The 24,880-nt window shown below is 35.4% G+C and overlaps 1 protein-coding gene across 3 annotated transcripts; it reads left to right on the top strand.

Annotated features, from left to right (window-relative positions):
* LOC141380945 (cyclic nucleotide-gated channel beta-1-like) lies at window positions 1-23,892 on the top strand. Of its 3 annotated transcripts, XM_073942996.1 has the most exons (22): window positions 1-194; window positions 450-708; window positions 1,375-1,408; window positions 3,093-3,864; window positions 4,099-4,264; window positions 5,301-5,354; window positions 5,928-6,026; window positions 6,268-6,422; window positions 7,319-7,510; window positions 9,470-9,678; window positions 9,763-9,813; window positions 9,930-10,016; window positions 10,101-10,165; window positions 10,244-10,366; window positions 12,753-12,894; window positions 12,980-13,139; window positions 13,252-13,349; window positions 15,352-15,435; window positions 15,524-15,642; window positions 18,043-18,189; window positions 18,330-18,522; window positions 20,627-23,892. In XM_073942996.1, the coding sequence occupies exons 4-22, from the start codon at window positions 3,630-3,632 to the stop codon at window positions 20,792-20,794; spliced, it is 2,547 nt and encodes an 848-aa protein (XP_073799097.1). In that variant the 5' UTR covers window positions 1-194; window positions 450-708; window positions 1,375-1,408; window positions 3,093-3,629; the 3' UTR covers window positions 20,795-23,892. The 3 variants fall into 3 exon arrangements, with proteins under 3 accessions (XP_073799097.1, XP_073799098.1, XP_073799099.1); XM_073942997.1 differs by lacking the exon at window positions 5,301-5,354; XM_073942998.1 differs by lacking the exons at window positions 1-194; window positions 450-708; window positions 1,375-1,408; window positions 5,301-5,354 and having other exon boundaries at window positions 3,093-4,016.
* The last annotated feature ends 988 nt before the right edge of the window (window positions 23,893-24,880 follow it).

Genomic DNA, 24,880 nt, shown 5'->3' with positions numbered 1-24,880 from the left:
GTTTTCTGTCTCGTCTCTATGAACAGTGGCGCAGATTCTTCACTTCTAAAATGCACGTGTATTTCCTTATAATTAATCGCCTCGAATACATCATGAACTTTATATCGCATTAATGTATGAACAAGCGACACAAATATGGATGGATATGGACGCTGAACCACCTGTTGCGCTTAGAAAACGCGACTGACGTTGAAGTAAGTTACTATAACACGATGACAACGCTAGCGTGTAGCTTTCGTTTAGTGGTATCTTCAAATGCATATACTGAATGACCACGCAATTTCTAGGAGAAATAAGAAATGAAAACAAGCATATGCTAATTGTTGTTCCACGAAGCGAGAATTCTGCTTATGCGTTTGTATTAATAGCTGACACAGATGTGCTAGTTGCGATTAGCCTGTTGTTTATATAACAGCTGATTGTCTGCGTCATGCTGTGTGAATCCACAGGTGTCAGTTACCTTCAGTTAAAGAGTTTGTTCCAGAAGGACCGGAGGAAGAAGCTGTACAGCCTGCTTTCACAACTGAAACCCCTGTGGAGGAGTTCAAACCTGTAGAGGAGGAAGCAGAGGCTGAATCTGAACCTGAAGAGCTTCATGAGGAGGAAGAGGAGCACAGGGACTCCAGCGAGGCTGAAGAAGAACCAGACCCCATCACTAATCAACCTCAGTCTGTTACCTGCAGCTGTGATTTACGAAGTGTATCAGAGGTAGTTTGATTATACTGTTCATCATCTAGCATGCTGACGATTCTGCAGGATGTCATTGAAAGGATAGTTCAGCCAAAAATGAAAATCCGGTTATAATTTACTTGCTCTTGTTTAAAACCTTTCTGAGTAACTTTCGTTTGTTAAACACAAAAGAATATGTTTTGGAAAATGTTGGTAAACAGTCACCATTGACCTCCATATAGCTGCAAAATTTCATTTTTTGATAACTGTCCATTTAAATTGTGCATAAAACTTTACATTGTTTAACTTATTTAATATTAATTTTAATCCACAGCCTCAGCAAATAGCCCTGAGTTTGTTCATAACAGTCTGAAGCACAAGCTTCTTGGTGCATAATGACAATCAGATTTTTGTGTGTGCTTAATTGGTTCTGAGGATGAATTGTTAGCAGTTTAAATTCTAATAATAACATATTATTAGCAATTTAACCTTTTTTGGTGAACTATCCCTTTAAAATCTCATGTATCTTCGAATGCACCAAGCACCGAAACTCCCTCTGGAGTTGCACTGAACTAAGTACACTGTGCTCACAAGCATTGAGCAGCAGTCATCATATTTGTCCCTTATATTTGTGCTGCTTTTTGCTTTTCTGTGGGACAATGTTTGAAATAAATATCTTACATTTCGTTTATGTGCGTTATGTAGGTTGAGAGTGCGGCTGCTGAAGAGGAAAGTGTTGGTGAGTGTTTATCTCATCTTTCACGTCTTTCAGAAGTGATCATGTAAAGATTTTGATCAGAACACTGTAAAAAGTCGCAACACAACATAACATTTATTCCACATTCTTATTACTTAGTGTGTAAGTGTTTATGAATTTAGTGTCTTGGAGTTTTTCACTTTTAATGCTTAAATATTATGTTAAATATTGTATGTTATAATTGAAACCTTTAAATAAAAAATATAGTCTATAAACAGTCATGTAAAAAATTAGGACACCATATGAAAGCCTGGGTATTTTTTAAGGTTTTTTTAATATATGGATATTTAATCAGAATTTTAACAAAACAGATATATTAACGTAACTAAACAATTAAAACAAACAAAAAAAAATTATTTAAGATTTAAATCTACAAATATGCATATGCTAACTGAGGAAAAAGTTAGGACACCTTACATTTATTCACACTTAAAATGGCTCAAATTACAGACCGGTGTACCTAAACCTCTGAAATTTATTATTTCAAAATATTTTGAAATGAGTTTTTCCACTGTCCGTAAGACACTGTCTTTATGGGGCCTACCATAGACTCTGGCTACTGCTTGAGGGACATGTGAGACCATCTGTCTCATGCAATATGACAAAGACCTAAAACATACTAGTAAATCAACCAAGGACTGGCTGAAAACTAAGAAATAGAGAGTCCTGAAATGGCCAAGTCAAAGCCCAGACCTTAAGCCCATTGAGATGCTGTGGGGTAAGTTGAAAGGAGCTGTACTTGCAAGAAACCCCTTGAGCATCTCGCAGCTAAAATAATTCTGCATTGAAGAGTGAGCTACACTTTCCTCAGACCGATGTCAGACTGGTAGATGGCTACAAGAAACGTCTCACTGCAGTTATAACTAACTTTTTCCTCAGTTAGAATATGCAGTTTTATAAAATTGCATTTAGAGAAGATCTGTTTTAGTTGTTTCGTTATGTTCCCTTAATTTTTTAGCTTTGTTAGAACTGAGATTAAACGACCATATATTAAAAAACCTTACAAAATTCCCAGGCTTTCATAGGGTGTCCTCATTTTTTCACATGATTGTATATATACTCAACTTATATATACCCAACTATATATTCAACATTTTTTACAACATGTAAAGCACAACATTAAAAAAATTTTAAGCAAATTTTGATGCATTTTGAAGCAAAAAAATCTATAAATATCAGACAAAAAGACAAAGGTACAAAATTGTGAGTTTAATGGGTTTATTAGGAAAGAGAACAATTTCATGAAGCACTGTGAAATAAATGAAAAATAGAAAACTTTTAGTTTTTGGTTGCATCTGTAGAAACAATACATTTCACATTTATTGCAAAGTGTATACACATGCATTTTGAGAGCAAAGATTAACCAACTTGATTGTGTAATTTGCGGTGCTTCATGAAAAAGCGTGGTGCTATAGATAACTTTTAAATGCTTTCCTTGCTGATTGGTTACATTTTATATACAGCATTATGGATAATGTTGTTTTTATGCATAAATTCTACTTTTAGACATGATTGTTTTAAAAGAAACTGAACTGATTCAATCAGATGGCTTTTTAAAAAAGCAAATACTATTCGCTATTGTTAAAACTCACTTTCCATATGGCAAAAATGAATGGCTCTGTTATTAAGATAGAATTTGATTGACTGTGTACTGTTCTCCACACAGTCCCTTCCAGATGTAATGCGCTGAAGAGCTGTTGCTTGCGTATACCATTTGCGCAACAAGCCCTGGACAACTTCAACCAGTTCCTGATAGACATTGAAGTCACCTTGCCCACAGTGCCTTCCATGCCCAGTCTCCCCCCTGTTGTAACTCAGATAATCGAACAGCTGCCTCCGCTCCCTCCACAGCTAGCACAGCTGCAGCAACAGATCTCTCAGCTGCCTCAACAAATTTCCCAACAATTCTCCAAAATCACCCCAGAATTCCCAAGTAGTGCTTCTCAGATTCCTGGCTTCCCCGTGCAGTTATCCAACCTCTCTCAACAGCTGTCCAACATTCCACAACAAATATCTAACCTTCCACAAAAGTTGTCCAACCTTCCACAAGGACTTCCACAGTTTTCCATCCTTCCCCAACAGATCTCCAATATTCCACAACAACTCTCCAGCATTCCACAGAAAATTTCCAGCATCCCGCAGTACGCCCAACAGTGCTACACTAACCTCCGGAGCCGTCTCAACATACTTAAGCCAGATCAAGATGCCGAAGGATCAACCACAGAGCAGTAGGGATCTGGAGTTGGACCATCTTGTCCGGCAGTCCCCACTCTATTCCCCTCGTACCCCTTCACCTTCTTCCCCAAGCTCCATCCTAGACTTGCCCAATGTGCCCACTTACCCCCGTCTGCCACCCATCGCTCCTTCACGCCAGTTATCAAGCGTCTCCAACACAGCCTTCCAAACTGAGGACAATCCCACCTCTGCTAGACCTTCAGGTGATCCACTCTGTTGCCTTTTTCTCTTAGATTAGATAGTGCTATGCTTTGCTGTGCTATGCCTTGCTGCCAATGTGACTTGTAGTATCCTAAGTGACCTCTTAATGTACCAACCAATGACCTCAAACTCTAAGGTTCATTTAACCTGCAAGGTAAGCGTGTAAGAAGGTGTTACTGTCTGCAAGTATTGAGGTTTCTTTGAAGTTGCTTTATCGAGTATTGTCTAATCTCCAGTGAGCTCCAGACTGAGTGTGCATCCAGCAGTGAATGTGGAAGATGTTGATTCCGAGCTAGGAAAAGGAGGAAGAAGGTCTCGCCCCATTCCCCCAATTATAAACCTGCAAGACACCAACCTCAAAACCCTCACTGTGCCTGGTGCCCGTAAAGCCAGTCGGACTAGGTAAATATCGTCTTTGGCTCTTACCAATAGCCTAGTGGTTAAGTGCGCCAACATATAGCACTGATAGCGACCTCAAGATCGATTCCCGGCTTTGTTTACCTTTCTCCTCTCTCTGCTCCCAATGCTTTCTTGTCTGTAACCTCCACTGTCCTATCCCAATTAAAGGTGAGAAACCCCTAAAAAATATTATTATCAGTGCAGTAATGTATAAAGAGCAACTTGCATAAGTAATTTCAAACCAAGCAGTTTCTGTTGGTCAGAATTTACATGACATTTACTTGACCAACCATAGAGCTGTTATGTGGTAAATAATAATAATTCCATACATTTATATAGCACTTTTCTGGACACTTAAAAATGTGGAAAGTGGGAAAATTTGGCCGGGAAAAACAGGTTGAACCCTTACTCTTTTTCGAAGGACATCCTGGGATTTTTAATGACCTCAGAGTCAGGATCTCATTTTAACTTCTCATTCAAAGTAAGGCACTCATTGAGCAGCATAGAGTCGCCTTCACTATACTGGGGCATTAGGACCCACATGGACCACAGGTAGAGCACCCCCTGCTGGGCTCTCTAACACCACTTCTGGCAACAACCTAGCTTCTCATGTCATCTCCCATCCAGGTACTAACCGGGTGCAGCCCTGCTTAGCTTCAGTGGGCGACAATGTGAGAGTTGCAGAGAGCTAGCTGCCATTATGCCTGCTATTATAAACTCTAATACTTATAATAATAATGATGATGATGATAACAATAATAAATACTTAGACATGAAATAGACACGAGTTTGTATATTAACAGAAAACTTCCATGTAATGGGAGAATCTGTTCAAACCTTGTGTGCTGGACTCATCAAATCAATGTTATTTTAATATATTTATATTAATTATCACTTAAATATGCAAGTCTGATTGTTGCAGTGTGGAAATGAAACAAATTAATTTAGGGTTGGCAGAGAGAGTTAGTGAACGAGCTGAACTACAATCAATATAAAACATTTTAACTTTTTGTTTTGTTTTTTTGGTATGTTGTCTCAGCACACACACAACCTTATGCAGAGACAGAAAACCACAGACAATTTGGACCAAGATGTAAGATACTTTAAATCAGTGCATGTCAGGACTCATCACAAACCAGTCCATCCATATTCTCCTCTCCATATTTTACATTTGTGTGCATATTGTAAAGGGGCAATATGTAGAAATCAGAAACCCTTGTTAATTAGCGACACCAGTGGCCATTAATTGAACTGCAGTTAGCAAGTTATTTTGTGCTTTCATGAGCATGTAACACACAACTGAATTTGATTCAGTGACTCACAATACACTCACAGCAAAGAATTTTTAACATTATTTGATTGGACATAAAAAAAAAACTGGTACAAAAAAAATTCTTTAAAAAATGAATCTACAGGCTGTCATAGATAGCCTAGAAATCTGGTAAATGTAATTTTTTTGTAAAGTTTTGTTAAAAGTTTTATTACATATTGACTCCTAAAAAGGTAAGTAACACATGACAGTTCTTGCATATAGTCCCTTTAAATGTGTATGTGAAGAGTTTACTCATTACCTTATATCATTAACTTCATTTTGTAACTTGTGCTACATTTATGATTCCAGTCTTGTAAATCTTTATAATAACTTTCTCTTGTCTTCCTCTTACAGCAAGAGGCTTTACTCACAAGATGATGAGGAAGAGGAAGAGTTAGATACTGCAGTCCGTGCCTGGCCAAGCCAGAGTAGCATCTCAAGCGCAGATGATGGGTAATAAACATTCAGTTTTAATGCAATATAATAACAAAACAGAGCATAATATCAAATGATAGACTTTTTATTTTGCCCATACCATATTTATTGTCATATTGTACAGTCCTATGTAAAATGTGCATGAATGGAAATAAATTAATATTGCTTTATTATATTCTGTGAAATATATATGTATATATAATTATATAATATATATATATATATAATTATAGGATTGTTTTGTTTTTGTCTTATTAAGGCTTAATCAGCGGCCAGCATCTTCTGCAAGCCAGGCTAGTACCGTAGTAAACGAGAGGTTACAGGAGCTGGTCAAGCTTTTTAAAGAGAGAACGGAGCGGGTCAAAGAAAAACTAATTGATCCAGACAATTCAGATGATGACACACCACCTGCCAGTAAGTCAAAAAAAATAAAAAAAACACTCACCATTGATTATTGATATCATTAGTGAGCCATAAAATGCAAATCATAAAACTACCAGCACTTGGGGGGGTAAAAAATTTTTTTTACAACTAAAACCAAATTAAAACCTGCTTATGACATTACATAGAGGGCTTATAAAGTAAAACCAGCTGTTCTCTTTAGAATGCAACTGACCGGGTAAGCTCATGTAAGTTGTATTGTACATTACAGTACAATTAACCTCACACTACCTTCTTGAACAAATTGTGTGAGCTCAGTTTGCATCAGCACATACAACATTATGTATACTGTAAATAAGTGAAATTTGATGAGAATCTTTGATGCTTGACAAAAGCACCTGAATTATCATACTGCTAGCGTGCCCTGGTATGTTCGCATGAATAAGCATTTTACAAGCATGTTTCTAGGATGAATTGGCATGTTGTTATAATTTATTTAAACATGAATTGGCAGATTGGTAACATGTTGGTTACCAATAACAGTGTGGTGGTTGAAGCATAAAATGTTCTATAATTTTATAGAATTTCAGTTTGTTGTTTTTAGTTTCTTAGTTTCTTTTAGCACAGAACAAATTTGCATTACCTATATATGATTTTTTGACTAAATTCCCTTTAGCCATTGACCCAAGTTGATTCAAATAAAAAATAAATAAATAAATTTAAAAAAGTAATAAACAAATGCTAAGATGTTCTGTAGCATCATTTGTTTACAGATACCACCTGTTGTGTATGTATTTTTTATGTCATAAATAATTCAATTAAATTCTTATGTATGCATATTTTAAGAATAACTAAGAATAATATTTTTGAGACTTACTATAATTTCAAAGTTTACATACTTGTTATTTTTATTATTTTTTTCTGAACAGCCCCATCTAAGCAGGCTCCAGCTCCTCCTCCTGAACCTCCAGCAGAGCAGAAAGCAGAGCAGGAGGCGCCCGAGGCCCCAGCCGAGAAAGAAGAGGAGAAAATAAAGTTCCTATGCTTTAAAGTGACACCTCAGTCTAGAATTGGCCGGCTTCTGCGCTACCGTTTTCCAGCCAGCATCGACCCCTTTACTAGTGAGCATTCCTCCAGTCTCCTCTCTTTTCACTATAATCCTGTAGACTCATTTACCTACAACTCTCTACATTTCAGCTGTCTTGGCATACTCATACTCACACTCATAAATCCCATCAGTTACTCATTTTCCTTCTTTCTTGGTTCTTTTCTTACACTTTTTTTTTTCTAAGTGAAAGATAACATTTCTCTCTTTTTTATTTTTGCAATTCTCTGAAAACAGAGTTGAAAGATAAAATTGCAAAATTGGACAATATACATTTATGGGAAAAACTGAGAAAAAAAAGTTTTGTAACTTCTCCCTCCCATTTCGGGGCTCTCTTACACTGACTACGTTTACATGGACATCGGTAATCAAATTATTTGCCTTAATCTTAATAAGACAATAATATTTTTAAGGTGTTTACATGAGTTGCTTTTTGAATGTTTCTTTTATGATCCAGTATTTCATGTTATAGCACATAATTCGATTATGTCATTGCGTCAGCACACTATCCACGTTTCCTCCATAGTTATATGTAATTTCGGGTGTTTCATTTTTAATTTTTTGACTTTAACAACAGCAGTTCGGCACTTTCACTTTCATTCAGGAATATTTCATGCATGCCCCCCGTGACAAAAAAAATATTGGATGCGAGTATGAACTGCTGGAAGAGTGTAGTTTTAATGGAATTTGATACCGCATGCTGTATGAGAAAAAAAAAATTCAGCATTTCACGGTGTATCTATCTGTGGTCTTTAGTGTCAAACAGCCGTGTGCGTATATAAAATCCTGTCGCAAAATGTGGCCAAAATTCTACATGGCGTTAATAGTTTGATTGCTGTGTTTACATGTCTGTACTGTACTTCAATAATGCGACTAAAATCGGCATACTACACGTCTTAATCTGAATTCTGTTTTCGATTATGACCTTAATTAAATAAATTAATCAAAAACCGCTGTTTACATGGTAGACTCTTAATCAGTGTATTATCTTAATCACATTAAAATCAGATTATTTATGTCCCTGTAAATGTATTCAATGTATTGTCTCTCCCAATTGTGACTATTTCTCAAAATCTTACAATTCTGAGTTAATGTCATGTATATAAATCTTTATATCATTAATATTATTTAATATAATTAGGTTAGTGTCAATATCGAGTTAATATCATTTTCCCTCCAAAATGATTTGCTCAGAATTGCAGTTTTTATTCTATGACAATTGTTTTTTTTTTTGACACTCACGATTCTGATTGTATATTCAAAATTCAAAAAGAAATGAGAAGTTTGAGATACAAATGGAATTGCAAGAGAATTCTGAGATTATATTTTCTATTTTCCAAATCAGGTCTAGCAATTTTGAATTCTCAAAATTATCAGAATTGAGACTTTGTTTCTTCAGTTAATCTTTATTTCTATAGCGCTTTTACAATGTAGATTGTGTCAAAGCAGCTTAAAATAGAATTTCTGGAAAATTGAAACTGTCAGTCCAGTTTTTAGAGTTCAGTGTGGTTTAATTTTCACTGCTGTAAGTCTAAACACTGAAGAGCTAATCCATCGATGCGCAGCTCCACGAGTCCAAAACCATGCAAGCCAGTGGCGACAGTGGCGTGGAACAAACTTCACCAATTGACAAAAGTGAAGGGAAAAAAACAGAAGAAATCCGGCTTAGTTGGGCACGACCATTTCTCCTCTGGCCAAACTTTTTGTTTAGAGCTGTAGTCTATTCGCAGGAGGCTGAAGAAAGTGTATTCACCTCTCTGAGTTATTGTTTTATTTCTCAGAATTCTGATGTTTTTGTTAGAATACTTTATTTCTTGCAATTGTGAACTTATTGGCTTTCTTGCAATTCTGTTTCTTCTTCTCCTAATTTTTTTCTCACTTAATCATTTTTATTCTGTAGCAGAAGCTAGCTTTCATAGTTCTTTATTAAACATGATTTTAATAAAATAAACAATTACTTTAAAACTCTCTGTAGATCTGTTCTACGTGCTCTGGCTGTTCTGCGTGTCTTTGGCGTTCAACTGGAATGCATGGATGATTCCTGTGCGTTCAACTTTTCCTTATCAAACACCGGAAAACATCCACGTGTGGCTGTTGATAGACTACTTGTGTGATAGCGTCTACATTCTGGACGTCCTGGCCTTTCAACCCCGACTGCAGTTTGTCCAGTATGGGGACATTGTGGTAAATATAGCTTAAAATAATAGAATATTTAAAATAAAACAATTACTTTGTTCACCCAATCTTTTGTGGAATATTTGTTTTTAGAGCGACAAGAAATTGATGAGAGCTAATTACATCAAAACAGCACGTTTTAAGGTAAAGATACATTTATGAAGGTTATTGTTGTTTTATTATATCAATATTATTCAGACTTTTTTTTTGAGGTGCTGAACACATGTAGTCTAAATAGGATCTCATTTCCTGTGTCGCAGCTGGATGTGCTCAGTCTACTTCCTCTGGAGCTTCTCTACTTCAAAACAGGGATTAATCCGCTCCTCCGCTTACCCAGAATCCTGAAGGCAAGCTGATTTTCTATCATCTAACTTGCTTAAGGAATATCTGTCCATGAGAAATGCTGTTAAATGTGTCCTTCTTTTCTACAGTTCATGGCTTTCTTTGAGTTCAACAAGCGTCTGGAAGCTATCTTGACCAATCCTTACATTTACAGGTTAGTTTATAGACATTGAAACTTTGTATTTTATAACTTTGTAGACATTGTTGCATATTTCTGGTTTTGTTTTATCAGAGTCATTCGAACAACCACTTACCTGCTGTTTGCCGTCCACTGCAATGCCTGTCTTTATTACTGGGGCTCTTCATACGAAGGTCTGGGTATTTCAGAATGGACCTATGATGGGGCAGGTAATAGGTAGGTGAATGTGTTGTGGTGTTGACTTTCAGTGTCAAATCACTATTGATGTATTTTTATTTTTCTTATTTTAAAATGTGCAACTTTCTTGTCATTCGGTTTTTTCCCATCAGAAGTGCAAAACAAACTCAAAACTGCAAGATTATAACTTGTATACAAAGTATATAAGAAGTATGAGCAAAAAGGAAGGTCATTGTTTATTTTTTGCTGTTTTCTGAGGTTCACTTCAAAGTTATCATTAACCTAAAGTTATCATTAAAAAGTTTTACAATCAAAAACTAAAAACCTCTGATGTGATTTGCTCAGTTAATATATTAAAGGTGCCATATATTGAAAATCAAGATAATTTCTAGGTGAATAATAAGAGTCAAGTACATGGAAATGACATACCATGAGCCTCAAACACCATTGTTTCTTCATCCTCATGCAAATACTGTGAGTGTAAAATCCAGTTGAAAAACTGGCCAATCAGAATAACAGGATAATTAGTATGCAGGCCACAGGCAGTGTTGGCCACTAAAACACTGTTAATTTTCCTCTTATTTTCAAATTTATCTGAACTTGTATTATACTTACTATGTATGTTGGACTCTTATTATGAAAACTGGACAGGCTTTAAAAAAGATTAAAGGAGCAGTTTTATGAAGCAGGCAGTCTTGCATGACCATGGAATTTTCACAGCTCAATGCAAAATGCTGGATATACAGATTTTGTATTTATTCAATGCCACCCCAAAGATAAATAAGGTCTGTTTAATGCAGGGGTCATCAATCTTGGTCCTGGGGGAAGGTGTTTCTGAAGAGTTTAGCTCTCCTACTTTCCTCAACACACCTGCCTGATTAGCTTGTTAATTGCTAGCTAAACTCTGCAGGACACTGACCCTCCAGGGGCAAGTTTAGTGACCCTTGTTTTAGTGTGTCTTATGTTAGTTTAATGGATATATTGTGAATTTTGCCATGTATGTTTGTAATGAGGCAACAAACACATAAACTGCAATAATGCACGTTTATGCATTGTGTCATATCTCTCAGCTCTTCCTGTGATTTTTCTGGAGTGAAATAAGGCCAATAAACTCCATAGGGTTGATATGAGGTTGATGTTAATTCCTGCCTCTGTGTTCAGATATGTTAAAGCCACAAAATACATCTCTAAAGACAGCTCCGTAGGCTCATTTTATCAATTATAATTTAGCATATATTTTATTCACAACACAAATTAGGAGTAAACTTGGTAACTCTTGTGGCATAAAGATAGCTCAATCTCTCCTTCTAGCCAAAATAAATGTCTACTATTTCAGTTAAAAATATTGCCTTTTAACAAGGAGCCTTCTCAATTTGTTAAAATACTTTTTAACAACTGAAATGTGATCATTTGCACTAATTTTTCATAGTGCATCACATTCCATCAGTCACTGACTTAAGCTGCTTAAGCTTTAGAGTAGATCTCATTAATATTCACAAGCCTTCCAAATATCTTCAAAACCAACCATATTATTTTAGGCCAAAAGTTTTAAAAACATCCGCAACATTTGAGCGCTAATGAGTACATTCCTAAACAGCGCTGATTTGCCGTTGTGTTCACGTGCTCAAAAAAAACTACTTTGATTGCTCGTGAAGGTCATCAGTTCACTGAACTCACCGCTGTTTACTGAGTTTAACCACAGATACAAGGACACTAAAGCATTTTAAAGCTGCCATTCATCAGCAGATCGCTCGTATGTCAGCTTATAGACAAACCAGCTGTTCGACATGACTTTAAAGCATTCCAGTGTACCTGTACCTCTGATTACACTCAGTAAACAGCAGTGAGTTTGGTGAACTGATGACATTCACAACGCTTTTAAAGTAATTTCTGTTGAGCACGTAAACACAATGGCAAATCAGCGCTGTTTAAGAATGTGCTCAGCAGCGCTCAAATGTTAGCGGAAAATGAACGTTTTTTAAACAGTATCGATTAGTACCGATTTCCAGTATCGTGACATCTCTAGTGTGCCCACCGATAAAAACTTCTGCATGCATGCTTGACAGCCTACACCTTTTATACATCTTTTTGTAAATTCTATTTGCTGTAATATACCCTATGCTGAGGTAAGAGTGACTTTAGTTCCTGCAATGTGAAAGCACCAAAATAAAAATAAAAAATTCCACCACTAGTTCTAGGAACTATGAAAAAGTACTTCTGGTGTCAAAGCCCCTAAAAGGAACATCGGACATAGGAACTGAACACTGGAAACAAATGAGGGCAGTAATTGCATTTCAGGGGAAAATAAACAAGGAGAACAAAACCGTTTTATCTTTTAATGCAATAATTTAAAAATAGTAACTTTTAAAACTAAAATTCTGTTTAGAAACAAACAATTTCTTCTGTTTGCTTTGTGAATTTCTAGTTACATTCGCTGTTACTACTTTGCTGTGAGGGCTCTGCTGACCATCGGGGGCCTGGCAGGACCCACCACACTTTTTGAGTTGGTGTTTCAGCTCATCAATTATTTCAGTGGAGTGTTTGTGTTCTCCATCATGATTGGTCAGGTAAGGCCATTATAATGAGGGCATTATTAAGGATCTACAGATGAGTTTCTTTCTATATGACTGACTTAGGCTTGTATTGTTTCAGATGAGAGATGTCGTAGGCGCAGCCACTGCGGCGCAGACAAACTATCGTGCCTGTGTTGATAATACAGTGAAGTATATGGCCTCTTACCGTATCCCTAAAGATGTGCAGAAGAGGGTGAAAACCTGGTACAGCTACACATGGCAGTCCCAAGGCATGCTGGGTAAGACGTCAGTGGCAGTGGGACAGACCGCAACATAAATTTACAAAAGACATTAATGCATAAAACCTTTATCAAATGATGATGAATTTTGACCTTTTGTGTTATTACTTAGATGAACAAGAACTACTAGATCAACTACCTGACAAGATGAAGCTGGATATTGCAGTTGATGTCAGCTACTCCATTATCAGTAAAGTGCCGCTCTTTCAGGTAAGCGCTAAAAGTAAAAAAATAAACAAAACTATGTAAGTAACTAGGGCAGCATAGTGGCTTAGTGGTTAGCATTGTTGCCTCACAGCAAGAAGGTCGCTGGTTCGGGTCCCAGCTGGACCAGTTGACATTTCTGTGTGGAGTTTGCATGTTCTCCCCGTGTTTGTGTGGGTTTCGTGTGGGCTGTAGCATCCGAGTGTATGTGGGAATGTGAGTGTGTATGGGTGCTTCTCAGTACTGGGTTGTGGCAGGAAGGGCATCTGCTGCATAAAACATATGCTGGAATGGTTTTCGGTTCATTCCACTGTGGCGACCGCCGATAAATAAATGATGGAAAATGAATATATGAATGTAAACCTACTGGTTTGATGTGGAAAAAAAGTTTCTTAAATATAATCCACATAGACAGGTGGAATTTTGACAATGTTGTCATCTATTTGTAATCTTATCGTTGTTGTTTTTTTTTTCTTAATTACCAGACGGATATCAGTCGTGACGTTTTGGCTTTTTATTCTTATAACACAAAGCACCAATTTTACAGTGTGTCTTTGCCCTTTAAGCTTTTCTCTCCCATGTGCAATTAGTGGAAAACGGGGTGACAGGAACAAGGGGAACTCGAACAAGATCAAGCTAAAAATGAGTGACAAAACATACCTGATAACACAAAGCACAGATTTTACAGTGTGTCTTCGCTCTTTTAGCTTTTCTGTAAAAGGAAAAGTGCAATGCATGCAATTAAAAACAGAACATAAAAAAAATAAAATATGTCAGCACCAATAGCATAGTGGTTAAGTGCGCCGACATATAGCACCGTGTTGCTCACTGCGACCTGAGTTCGATTCCCAGCTTGAGGTCCTTTGCCAACCCTTCCTTTCTCTCTGCTCCCAATACTTTCCTGTCTGTAACCTCCACTGTCCTTTAAATTTGAAATAATAATAATAATGAAATATATATAAAATGATATGAAAAAATAAACATAAAAAAATAAAAAAATACTTTTAAAGTAACTTTTTAGAGTTGAGAAGATATAAGATTAATAGGAGTTTAGCAGAAACCATACTGCAATCAGTGCAAATAGGGAAGATGTGGAAGCAAAACAGGAAATTAAAATCTAAGCTTCCTTAGAAATTTAAAGGAGAAGGCGCAATGATAAACACATAAGGTATAATTAATAAACATTTTGTGTAATTCTATAAGTGAAATACATGGGAAATGAATACATAGCAAGTGAAATACTACTGTGTTCCATACCTGCTTTGTACCTGGTACATATACAAAACCGTTGATTAGGAAAAATGTCAAAAATATGTAAAATATTTAGTACATCGCTGTCTAAACAGGCCAGTAATGAAGTATTTATATAAAAAAGGTTTGTGCAAATGCAAGCTGTTAAAATCTGTTCACTAGTGTAAAATCTTAAGTATTAAAGGGTAGGTATATGTAAAAAAAAATCCAGCTTTATGGCCAAACAATCTGCAGAAAATTATAATGAAAACAAATAATAAAAAAAAAAACCCACAATATTTTACAGCGTAAAACATATGCTGGATAAGTTGGTGGTTCATACCGCTGTGGCGACCCCTGAGTAATAAGTGACTAAGCCGAAAAGAAAATGAATGAATAATATCTTACAAATGTTACATAAAATATTACAATAAATAATGAATTATATTGTTAGGTAAATATAAACCATATATAATTCTGCATAAAATAATTCATTTGTATCTAAATAAATTATTACATATTGCTTTTTTGTACAAATAATACATAATAAAAACTCATACTTTTTATGTATCAAACTAAATTGTGCAAAAATGTATGCCACAACACAAATGACACATTTTAAAAATCAAAGAATTATAGAATGTTCTATTGTGGTTTACCCCTGCTGTAATTGTATACAACTATTTTTTTCTTATACAAAGAGAACACGTAACTCTTTAACCTGCCAATTTGCCACTGCCGTCTTCATCGTTATCTCTTTTTTATTGTGTGTTTTCAGGGCTGCGACAGACAGATGATCTTCGACATGTTGAAGAGGCTCAAATCAGTGGTGTATCTTCCTGGAGATTATGTCTGCAAGAAGGCAAGAAGCATAAATATGCAGTGTACTGAAGCAGTAAAGGAATAGACAAACTGTAAATCTCTCACTTTAACCTTTCATGATGTTGCAGGATGAAGTGGGTCGTGAGATGTACATCATAAAGGCCGGCGAGGTGCAGGTAGTCGGCGGTCCGGATGGAAAGACGGTATTTGTGACCCTGAAAGCAGGAGCAGTGTTTGGAGAGGTCAGGTGAGGATGTCTGGACTTGGTTCACTCGTCATACAGTGCTCTCCACTGATATTGGTATATTTTAGCAAAGAAGGCTGTGAAAAAATATTTTATTATTAACTGTTTTTTGCTCAAAATATTAACAATTATACTTAAAAGAATTGAAAACAATTGTGTTCTTTGTTAAATATATTTGTGACAATTATTGGCGACCTTATGAATTCATGTGAGAAAATATTTTTTTGTTATATTCCACTGATATTTGACTTTTGTTTAATATACCGAACAGGAAACTGTTTAAACATCACTATAGCGGTGCAAACCGGGACAATTGCTGGTACATATCACCAACATTTAGGCATTTCCACTATCATATTGGGCAGTGTTTTCAGTTATAAATGCACACACTGTGCAATTTGGGATTGAATGTACTGTAATGTATTTTTTTATTTAATGCCACGTCGGCAACCAAGGCTATTGGCATGGAAAGAACATTTCAATAATGAATATACAATTAAAAACAACAAACAAATGAATACATACATTAAATTAATAAAATAAATTAAAGATTTTTAACGTTATAACATGATACAAATTCTCAACTTTTTCCTGGTGTCACTTTGCTAAAAATATCCTTAAAAGAGATTATTTCATTAAAAAAAGTCTTCTGAAAACATTAAATGCAGGACAGTCCAGTAGAATGTGTTTTGGGGTCTGAGTTGGGTCTTCACCTTCATCTTATTCTTGTATGTCCAATACAACATATGGTAAAAATCATCTGATCAAATCTAGTCTTAAATGTCTTAAAACTCTGTTTGAGATTTCAGGTTGTATTTCATTCAATTTATTATTTTCCAGTGCATTATGGGATTAAAAGCGGGATGGAGAAAGCGTTCAGAGTAATTGACAATGCCTGAAAGGTTGGGCATTTCTCCAAATGTCAAGTAAAAAATACAAAAAATGCCAAGCGACAATCACTTGGTGTAAAAGTAAAAAAAAAAAGTATTAAAAGCTGATAAATCAATTATGAGAAAATGAAGGCCCTTAAAAGGTATTAAAAAGTATTTATTGCGTTTTTACGAGGTCTTAAGTTTTGGTCAAGCGTTGTCCAAAGTGTCCAAAATCATGCACCGCCCTACGTTTTTTCCTTATTTCAAAGACCATTTCAAATAGACATATAGTTGAAGTCAGAATTATTAGCCCCCCAGTTTATTTTTCCCCAATTTCTGTTTAACATAGAAAAGTATTTTTTAACACATTTCTAAACATAATAGTTTTAATAACTCATTTCTAATAACTGATTTATTTTATCTTTGCCATGATGACAGTAAATAGTATTTGACTAGATATTTTTCAAGACACTTCTATACAACTTAAAGTGACATTTAAAGGCTTAACTAGGATAATTAGGTTAGCTAGGCAGGTTAGGGTAATTAGGCAAGTTATTGTATAACGATGGTTTGTTCTGTTGACAAACGAAAAAATATATAGCTTAAAGGAGCAAATAATTTTGACCTTAAAATGATTTTTAAAAAATTAAAAACTGCTCTTATTCTAGCCAAACTAAAAAATAAGACTTTCTCCTGAAGAAAAAATATTATCAGACATACTGTGAAAATTTCCTTGCTCTGTTAAACATAATTTGAGAAATATTTAAAAAAGAACAGAAAATTCAAAGGCGGGCTATTAATTCTGACTAACTGTATGTAATATATATATATTTTTTACAATATAAATGTATTATTTAATGCAAGGGTGGAGGAGGTTGTAGGGGGGCTAATAATTCTGACTTCAACTGGACATTGTTAATTTCTGTTTCATGCTGACTTGAAGCTCCATCTAATGCCAGGGAGTGATTTTGCACGTCCACATAAATGTCGAAAACATATTTAGAAAAAAAAAGCTTTTGATAAGTGATTCATTAAACTTCCTGTTGTGCATGAGGCTTTAGGAGGAGCGTTTGAGTGGCCCCAAAATCTCCAATAATCACAGCTGGAGGACTGCAGAAGTTTGATTGTTGTCAAAGTCTCCAAATTTACAATCTGATAACAAAGATGATTTTGATAACATGAATTTCAAAAGACATCTCAAAAAACGCTAGTAATAAGTATAAGCGATAAACGTCCTGGTGTGCACAAGACTTAAGAAGGATTGTTTCAGTGGCCAAAATATCTCCAAGAATTACCATTGGTAAATTGTCAGAAAGTCTCTACAATCTGACGTCACCATCATCACCTCACATTGTTTGAATGCGCTTCAGGAAAAAAAGGCCTCTATTTTCCACTCCACTCTTTTTAACCAAAAGATCAAAACATTACACCACCTTTTCTTGTATTTACCAAGGGTGCCAGTATTAGTGGAGGAATCTGTAGATCACTGACTGTCAAACATAAACTCCTGTGTTTATTTCCCCAAATGAAGCTTGCTTGCTGTGGGTGGAGGGAACAGACGAACCGCTAACGTTGTAGCTCGAGGCTTTGCTAACCTCTTCATCTTAACCAAAAAGGACCTGAATGAGATCATGGTTCACTATCCGGAGTCCCAGAAACTGCTCCGCAAGAAAGCAAAGTGAGTGCAGCTGTTGGAGGGAAAAGCATAAGCCATAAAGATTTCCCCTTTTTATGTGTTTTTTCCAGTGTTATTTCACTAGGTAATTTCCAGCCATAGCTTTTGTTCAAATGACGTGTGACCTGCTGTTTGCCCTGAAGGAAAATGCTGATGAAGGATAAAAAGCCTGCTGAGAAGAAGGGTGAAGAGAAGGAGCCCGTCCCAATTATTCCTCCTCGTGCCGAGACGCCCAAGCTGTTAAAAGCAGCGCTGGAGATGACGGAGAAATCAGGAATAAGAGGAACATGGACCAAACTGAAGGACAGGGCCAACAGATCAAGTGTCTCGCTGCAGGTGCATTCCTTGTATCTTCATATTGTTAATTAATTATGAGAACATACATTAATTCATGTTTATTTTCTGCATTTTTTAAATAATATTTAATATATATAAAGTGGTCCCTTGTTTGTCGCAGGAGTTACGTTCAAAAAATAACCCGCAATAGGCGAAATCCGTAAAATAGTAAGCTTTTTTTTTTTTTACAATTATTATAGATGATTTAAGGCTGTAAAACCCCTCACTATACATTTTATTCGCTTTTCTCAGACAGGCATTAACATTTTAACACTGTTCTCCTCTGTTTAAACACACTCAAAGTTCAAACTTTTGTAGAAAAATAAATCCAGTATTAAATGAAATCAAAGGTCAAAACCATTTGATCTTCCATTTGATATTTATTTATTTATTAGGTTACATCTACCTTCCTTTAGCATGTCCTGAAGTTCAACATTTTGTGCGATGGTTAGCCTCTTCCTTTGCCTTTTGGGTGCTACAGCAGGTGTCTTTGACGGTGCAGAACGTTTTGTCTACATTGTGGAGAGAAAACTTGCAAACATTCAGTACAGCACTTCAGAGTCACACTGCTAGCGATCGTAGATTTGGGTCAATTTGGCTAGCTAAACGCATTCTGTACTATACAGGAGATTGATTGACAGTGCCCTAAAGCCAATCAGGACGCAAAACACAATGTGCTATAGAAAAAAAGAATGTAAAATATGGTCAAATTACACAAACAAAATCCATGAGACTGCGAATTGTGAACCCTGTTAAATCGAGGGATCACTGTAAATGTAAATCTACTGTAAATGTATTGTTTTATGTATACATAGATATAAGTACTGTTTATAAATGAGTACATACTGTACTGTATTATTGTGTGTGAATATAAATTTTGTTTATATAATTCATTATATATAAATAAATATAATTATAATAATGTACAGAAATTTTTCAAAATCATAAGGTAGAAATTATTCAATTTGATTGCACTAATTATTACTATATACACTGTAAATCAAATTTGATTACTATATTTTGAACGAATTTGATTTCATACATAGAATATACAAATACGTAGATGTAATAGTTATTTAAATAGTATTTAGTTATAATTTTTCAGAAGTTTGTTTTCGTATTATTGTTTGTATTATTGTTTGTATAAACATATGAATAATATTATATTAAAATAACATACACTACTGGTAAAACGTTTTGGGTTCAGCAGTTTTAAATCTTATAAAATAAGTTTGTCCTGCTCACCAAGGCTGCATTTATTTTATCAAAAATACAGTACAAATTATTGCACTATAAAATAAAAAATAACTGTTCAAAAGTAGTTTATAACTTAATTTAATCATTTTTTTCAGTAATTTTAAAGATGAATTTTCAGCTTCATTACTCCAGTCTTTAGAGTCACATGATCCTTCAGAAATCACTGTAATATTAATTATTCATTCATTGTCTTTTCGGCTTAGTCTATTTATTAATCTGGTGTCGGCAACTTATCCAGCATCTGTTTTATGCAGCGGATGCCCTTCCAGCCACAATCCTTCACTGGGAAACATCCATACACACTCATACACTACGGACAGTTTAGCTCACCCAATTCACCTGTACCACATGTCTTTGGACTTGTGGGGGAAACCGGAGCACCCGGAGGAAACCCACACGAAAACGGGGAGAACATGCAAACTCTACACAGAAACGCCAACTTACCCAGCCCAGGCTCGAACTAGTGACCTTCTTGCTGTGAGGCATTATTATTATTAATAATCAATAATAATTAATTATTATTAATATTCACATTATTATTAATGGTAATAATATGTAATAATATGGCAATAAAAGCAGTAATGACTGGAGTAATAATTTCATTTGAAACTACATACAATTAGAAAGCAGTTATTTAAAATTTTAATAAATATTTAACAATTTTTAAAAAAATTACATTTAATAAATGCTGCCTTGATGAACAGAATATTCCTAAAAAACATGAAAAAAAATGACCCCAAACTTTTGAACAGTAGTGTATATAACAATAAAATATAGTATTATAATAAATGAAAAGTATGTAATAAAATGTAATCACGTATGTCATTCACTTCTCTTGTTCATGTAGCGCTCCATCTCTTCTTCTGCGGCGCCCAACTCACCAGTCCATGAACCTCATTCAGATCAAGACGCAGACTCCCTGTCTCAGATATCAGACAGCTCCATGCAAATCCCCACCACCCCCACCGGCACTGCAGACGCCAGCATATTCGCTGAAGAGGACCAGATCAAATAGAAAACATATAATCTATCTGTAATGAAATATCCCAGGCAGCTAAGACACCAGAAATATCAGCAGGAAGACAGTGTTGTTCATAGTCGGGTCAAGGGGTCAGGTACAGTCACAAAAACATCTCAGGAATGCATTCAACAGTTTTCTCACCTAAACCTGCACAGTTTCAGTGTAGTAAACTAATCAATATAGTAACAAGCATCAAAACAATTTTCATGCACTGGAGGTGAAAATTACCGAACAATTTGCAAACACTTGATAGAAATAATGTAATGTCTTTGTTTTGGAGGACTTTAAGTTGTGCTATACCAGTGTTTCTCAACCACATTCTTGGATGACCACCGACACAGCATGTGTTGGCTGTCTTCTTTGTCTGTTACACCCATTACAGGCCTTTCAATCTCTACTAATAAGCTGATGATCTGAATCAGGTGTGTTTGGTTTAGGAAACATGGAAAATGTGCAGAGCTGGTCATCCTTCAGGAACATGGCTGGGAAACACTGTGCTATACTATACTTTTAAAAGAGTTTGTTACAAAATAACTAAGACACTTCAACAAAAATCTTTCATTTTTTCGAAACACATGTAAATGACACAGGCATATCTAATAGCTCATGTGTTAGCTATTATTTTGCAAATATTTTAAGCATATTGGCAGGTTTGATGAATCCCCATTGGCTCCCCGTGAAGCACACGTTGGTAATGCTCCAGATTACACAGAAGAATAAAGACCCAGGCTGTCAATGTGTTGCTATGCTTACTACTAATGTTTTAAGGTAGCACATTTTTCAAAAGTGTGACTGGAACTAGCTGTGTGTTAGATGATTTTATTGCACATCTTTCAGCCAATCACAATCAAGAATTTTAGCTGACCATGGCCTAAGTATACTATATGTAACTTATGAACTATGCTCAAAATCTGCTCTTTCGCCTGTTTGGATAACATCAGCAGGACTAAAATCAAAATTTAGGAAATTGTAGGTTGTTCTCTAATTTTAATCTCCATTGTATTTCTCTACGTGGAGTGTTGGGTGCTTCTAGCATTTTTCCAATGTCAATTCTAGTATACCATAGTGATTAAAAGAAAAGGTCATCTATACAGTACAAATAACATACATCACTACAGAAAAACATCATGTTTGTAAATAAAAAATGAACTGAAATCTTCAGGTTTACCTCTCTTTGCTCCTCCTATCCAAGAGATATATGTGCCTTAATAAACCCTGAACACTGTAAAGCACCGTTCACTTCCTTAAAACCCAGATTTTTATCAGTTTGTAGCATTTCTGTAGCATATGACCACACATATCTCATATCATAGTGCCCCTGACGGTTCACGTAAAGGGATAGTTCACCCAAAAGTTCAATTTCAGTTAATCTACTCGCTTCAATACAAGATGTAGGTGACTTTTTCTTTTGAGAAGAACATTAAAGAAGATTTTTAACTGAATTCATGGACCTTATTTGTTCATATAATGCAAGTCATAAACACCTGTTTTTGCGATTAGAAATGAACATGATGTCTTATGAAGCAATAAATTGAACATCGTTTATAATATTATTAGCTGTAATAGTTCTTGGCGTGTGCATGAGTGTAGTATCCGCATCTTGAACAATCACAGGTAAGAACCATTTTGGCAAAAACTGCATCCTCACTGTCGTCACCACGTATCTGTGTGCACACTTATGCATGTGTCACTGCATGTGAAGCCTCTGTTAAAAACCCTCATCTAACACCTACTGGATGCTCAAATCAACAGGCAACTGGATTGTAACGTATGTTGCTGGGTTGAGGTCAAAAACTGTTTAAGGATTGAATATTCACCAAACAAATTACAGGAGTTTCAACAGGAGTTTCAATAAAATGGGAGGGTGGTTGGAGATGGATGTGAATTACGGGAGATTCCCGGGAAAAACAGGAGTGTTGGCAGGTTTGCTGTTTAAGTGTAGTCAGTTAACTGTATTTTTTATTTTTTTGGGTGAACTCTCCCTTAAAAAATGTGATTACTTTGGCTTTGTTTGAAACAATCTCTAAAGCCCAAATTATACTTCAGTTTTTAAATATAAAAGTGCGCTATGAAGAGTTTTTGTTGTTATAATTTTTGGAGAGAAAAGGCAGAGATAGTAGATGAGCAATGCAATCTCATTGCAATTCGTAACTATGATTTAGTGGCTAATTTGTATTGATTTGTACCATCCTCAGGCGTGGGGTTTGGGAACACGGGGACTTTTAAAATCCTACATTTTGTATAAATTAGCCACTTTTCTGATAAATTAGTTAGGTTTCCTCATGAGATCGGGCTGGATAAGACTGAATCTTTTTAGTGTGCATGTTAGGGTGCAGATGTGCTTGTACACTCCATCAAATGAAGTATACTTTGAAAGACTCTATATTCAACAAAATGATATGCACAGCTACACCATAAGGCATTTTATTTGAATGTCATAAACTGCATTGCTATCTGGTTATTAGATTCTCTGTTAAACATCCGTCTGCTCTTAATTAGAGTATCAAAAAGTCAGATAAGCATCTCTTCCTGATGTAGTTGTAGGCAAAAAATGTATTTTCTTTATTTACGACGTGTAAAGGGTTTCCTGCCATTAACAACATTAAGTTAAATGGTTAAAAGCTTTTTTTTAAGACCAATAGGAGATGAGTTGTAAATGTAAATGGCCTCTTTTTTATTATAAATAATATCTGATCATTTGAGCTTCCTTGATGTGTAAGGCTGCAGCAAACACTGGGAAGTTAGACTTGTTGACAATCATATGTACAGTAAAAGAGAATATATACTTAGGGCTACAGCAGCTAGACAATATGTACAGCATGTATGTTTTATTTATTTTTTAGTATAATTCGTTTTTGTAAATGTATGTTAAACTCTGAAACAGTTTGATTGTGAAATATCTTGTATTATATTGCTGTTGCAGAATGTTTAGTGTTTTTTTTTCCATTTTAAAGCGCTGCAATGTTTATGGCCTGAGTGACTACTGTGTAAATAATTGAATTACTGTATATAGTGGCACTGTAGGTTATTTTTTTTGACATGGAAGCAGTCTATTGTGTATTAGAATTAAAATAAATTGTTGTATATTTGTGCGTCTTTGAAGCCTCATTGTACAACACGTCCAAATCTTTACTCTTCTTTTAAAAGTTTCTTTTTTATATACAATAATTCTTTCATCTCATGACATAAACGCATATGTCACCTCAACATAAGAGCATTGTAAAAATGTTAGCACACATTTATGCTTTTTTCTTTTGTTTTAAGTTTTTATGGGTGTTTCCCGTTGATGGGTTGCAGCTGGAGGGGCATCCGTTGTGTAAAACATGTGCTGGATATGATGGTGCTTCATTCTGCCGTGGCGACCTCTAAGTGATAAAGGCCGAAAAGAAAATGAAGGAATGAATGAATGGATGTATTTTGTTTTATAAATAAGGGTGTTCGCTTTTATTTTGAAATTAATCAAGTTTCACATTTTACTGTTTTGATTTCTACTTCATAGGTTAATTCATGTCAACCAGAAATTTAAGAAATTTAAACTGTGATGCATTAAAATACTGTAGTAATTCATAGTTAATTCTACAGTGTTTTTGAAACATACGACCTTATATTGTATATATTATAGTATTTACTACCTTCTGTTGACGAATGCTACAGTATACTGTACTAACTGTAGTTAGCTGATATGCATTACGTATATGATGTAGTAAACTTAAGATTTTACTACAGTATGTGTTTGTGCAGGAGAGAAGGCAAATAGCAATTCCAGGCAGGGCCAATTCGGTGGCTAGAGCCACTGCCCCTCTGCCCTCAGTGGCTGAGGTGTCCCTCCCTACTGCATATATTGCATATAAGTGAACCCTTTATCTTGTCAGTGTAAAATGAAATACAATAAATTCACAAACAAAATCAAGTTCACAAATACTCTTGATTAGCCATATGTGTAATATTTGCAAGTGCAGTATGAAAGGAACATTCCACCATTTATGGGGGCCCCTGGTTTTGAAAAATAAGTATGGTTATAGATGGATGTGATGGAAATATGATACAAAAGTTATAAAATAGCTATATGATTACAGTTTT

Source organism: Danio rerio, chromosome 25, assembly GCF_049306965.1.
Source record: "Danio rerio strain Tuebingen ecotype United States chromosome 25, GRCz12tu, whole genome shotgun sequence".
In the NCBI taxonomy this organism is placed as follows: domain Eukaryota; kingdom Metazoa; phylum Chordata; class Actinopteri; order Cypriniformes; family Danionidae; genus Danio; species Danio rerio.
This window is presented reverse-complemented; position numbering and strand designations above follow the sequence as displayed.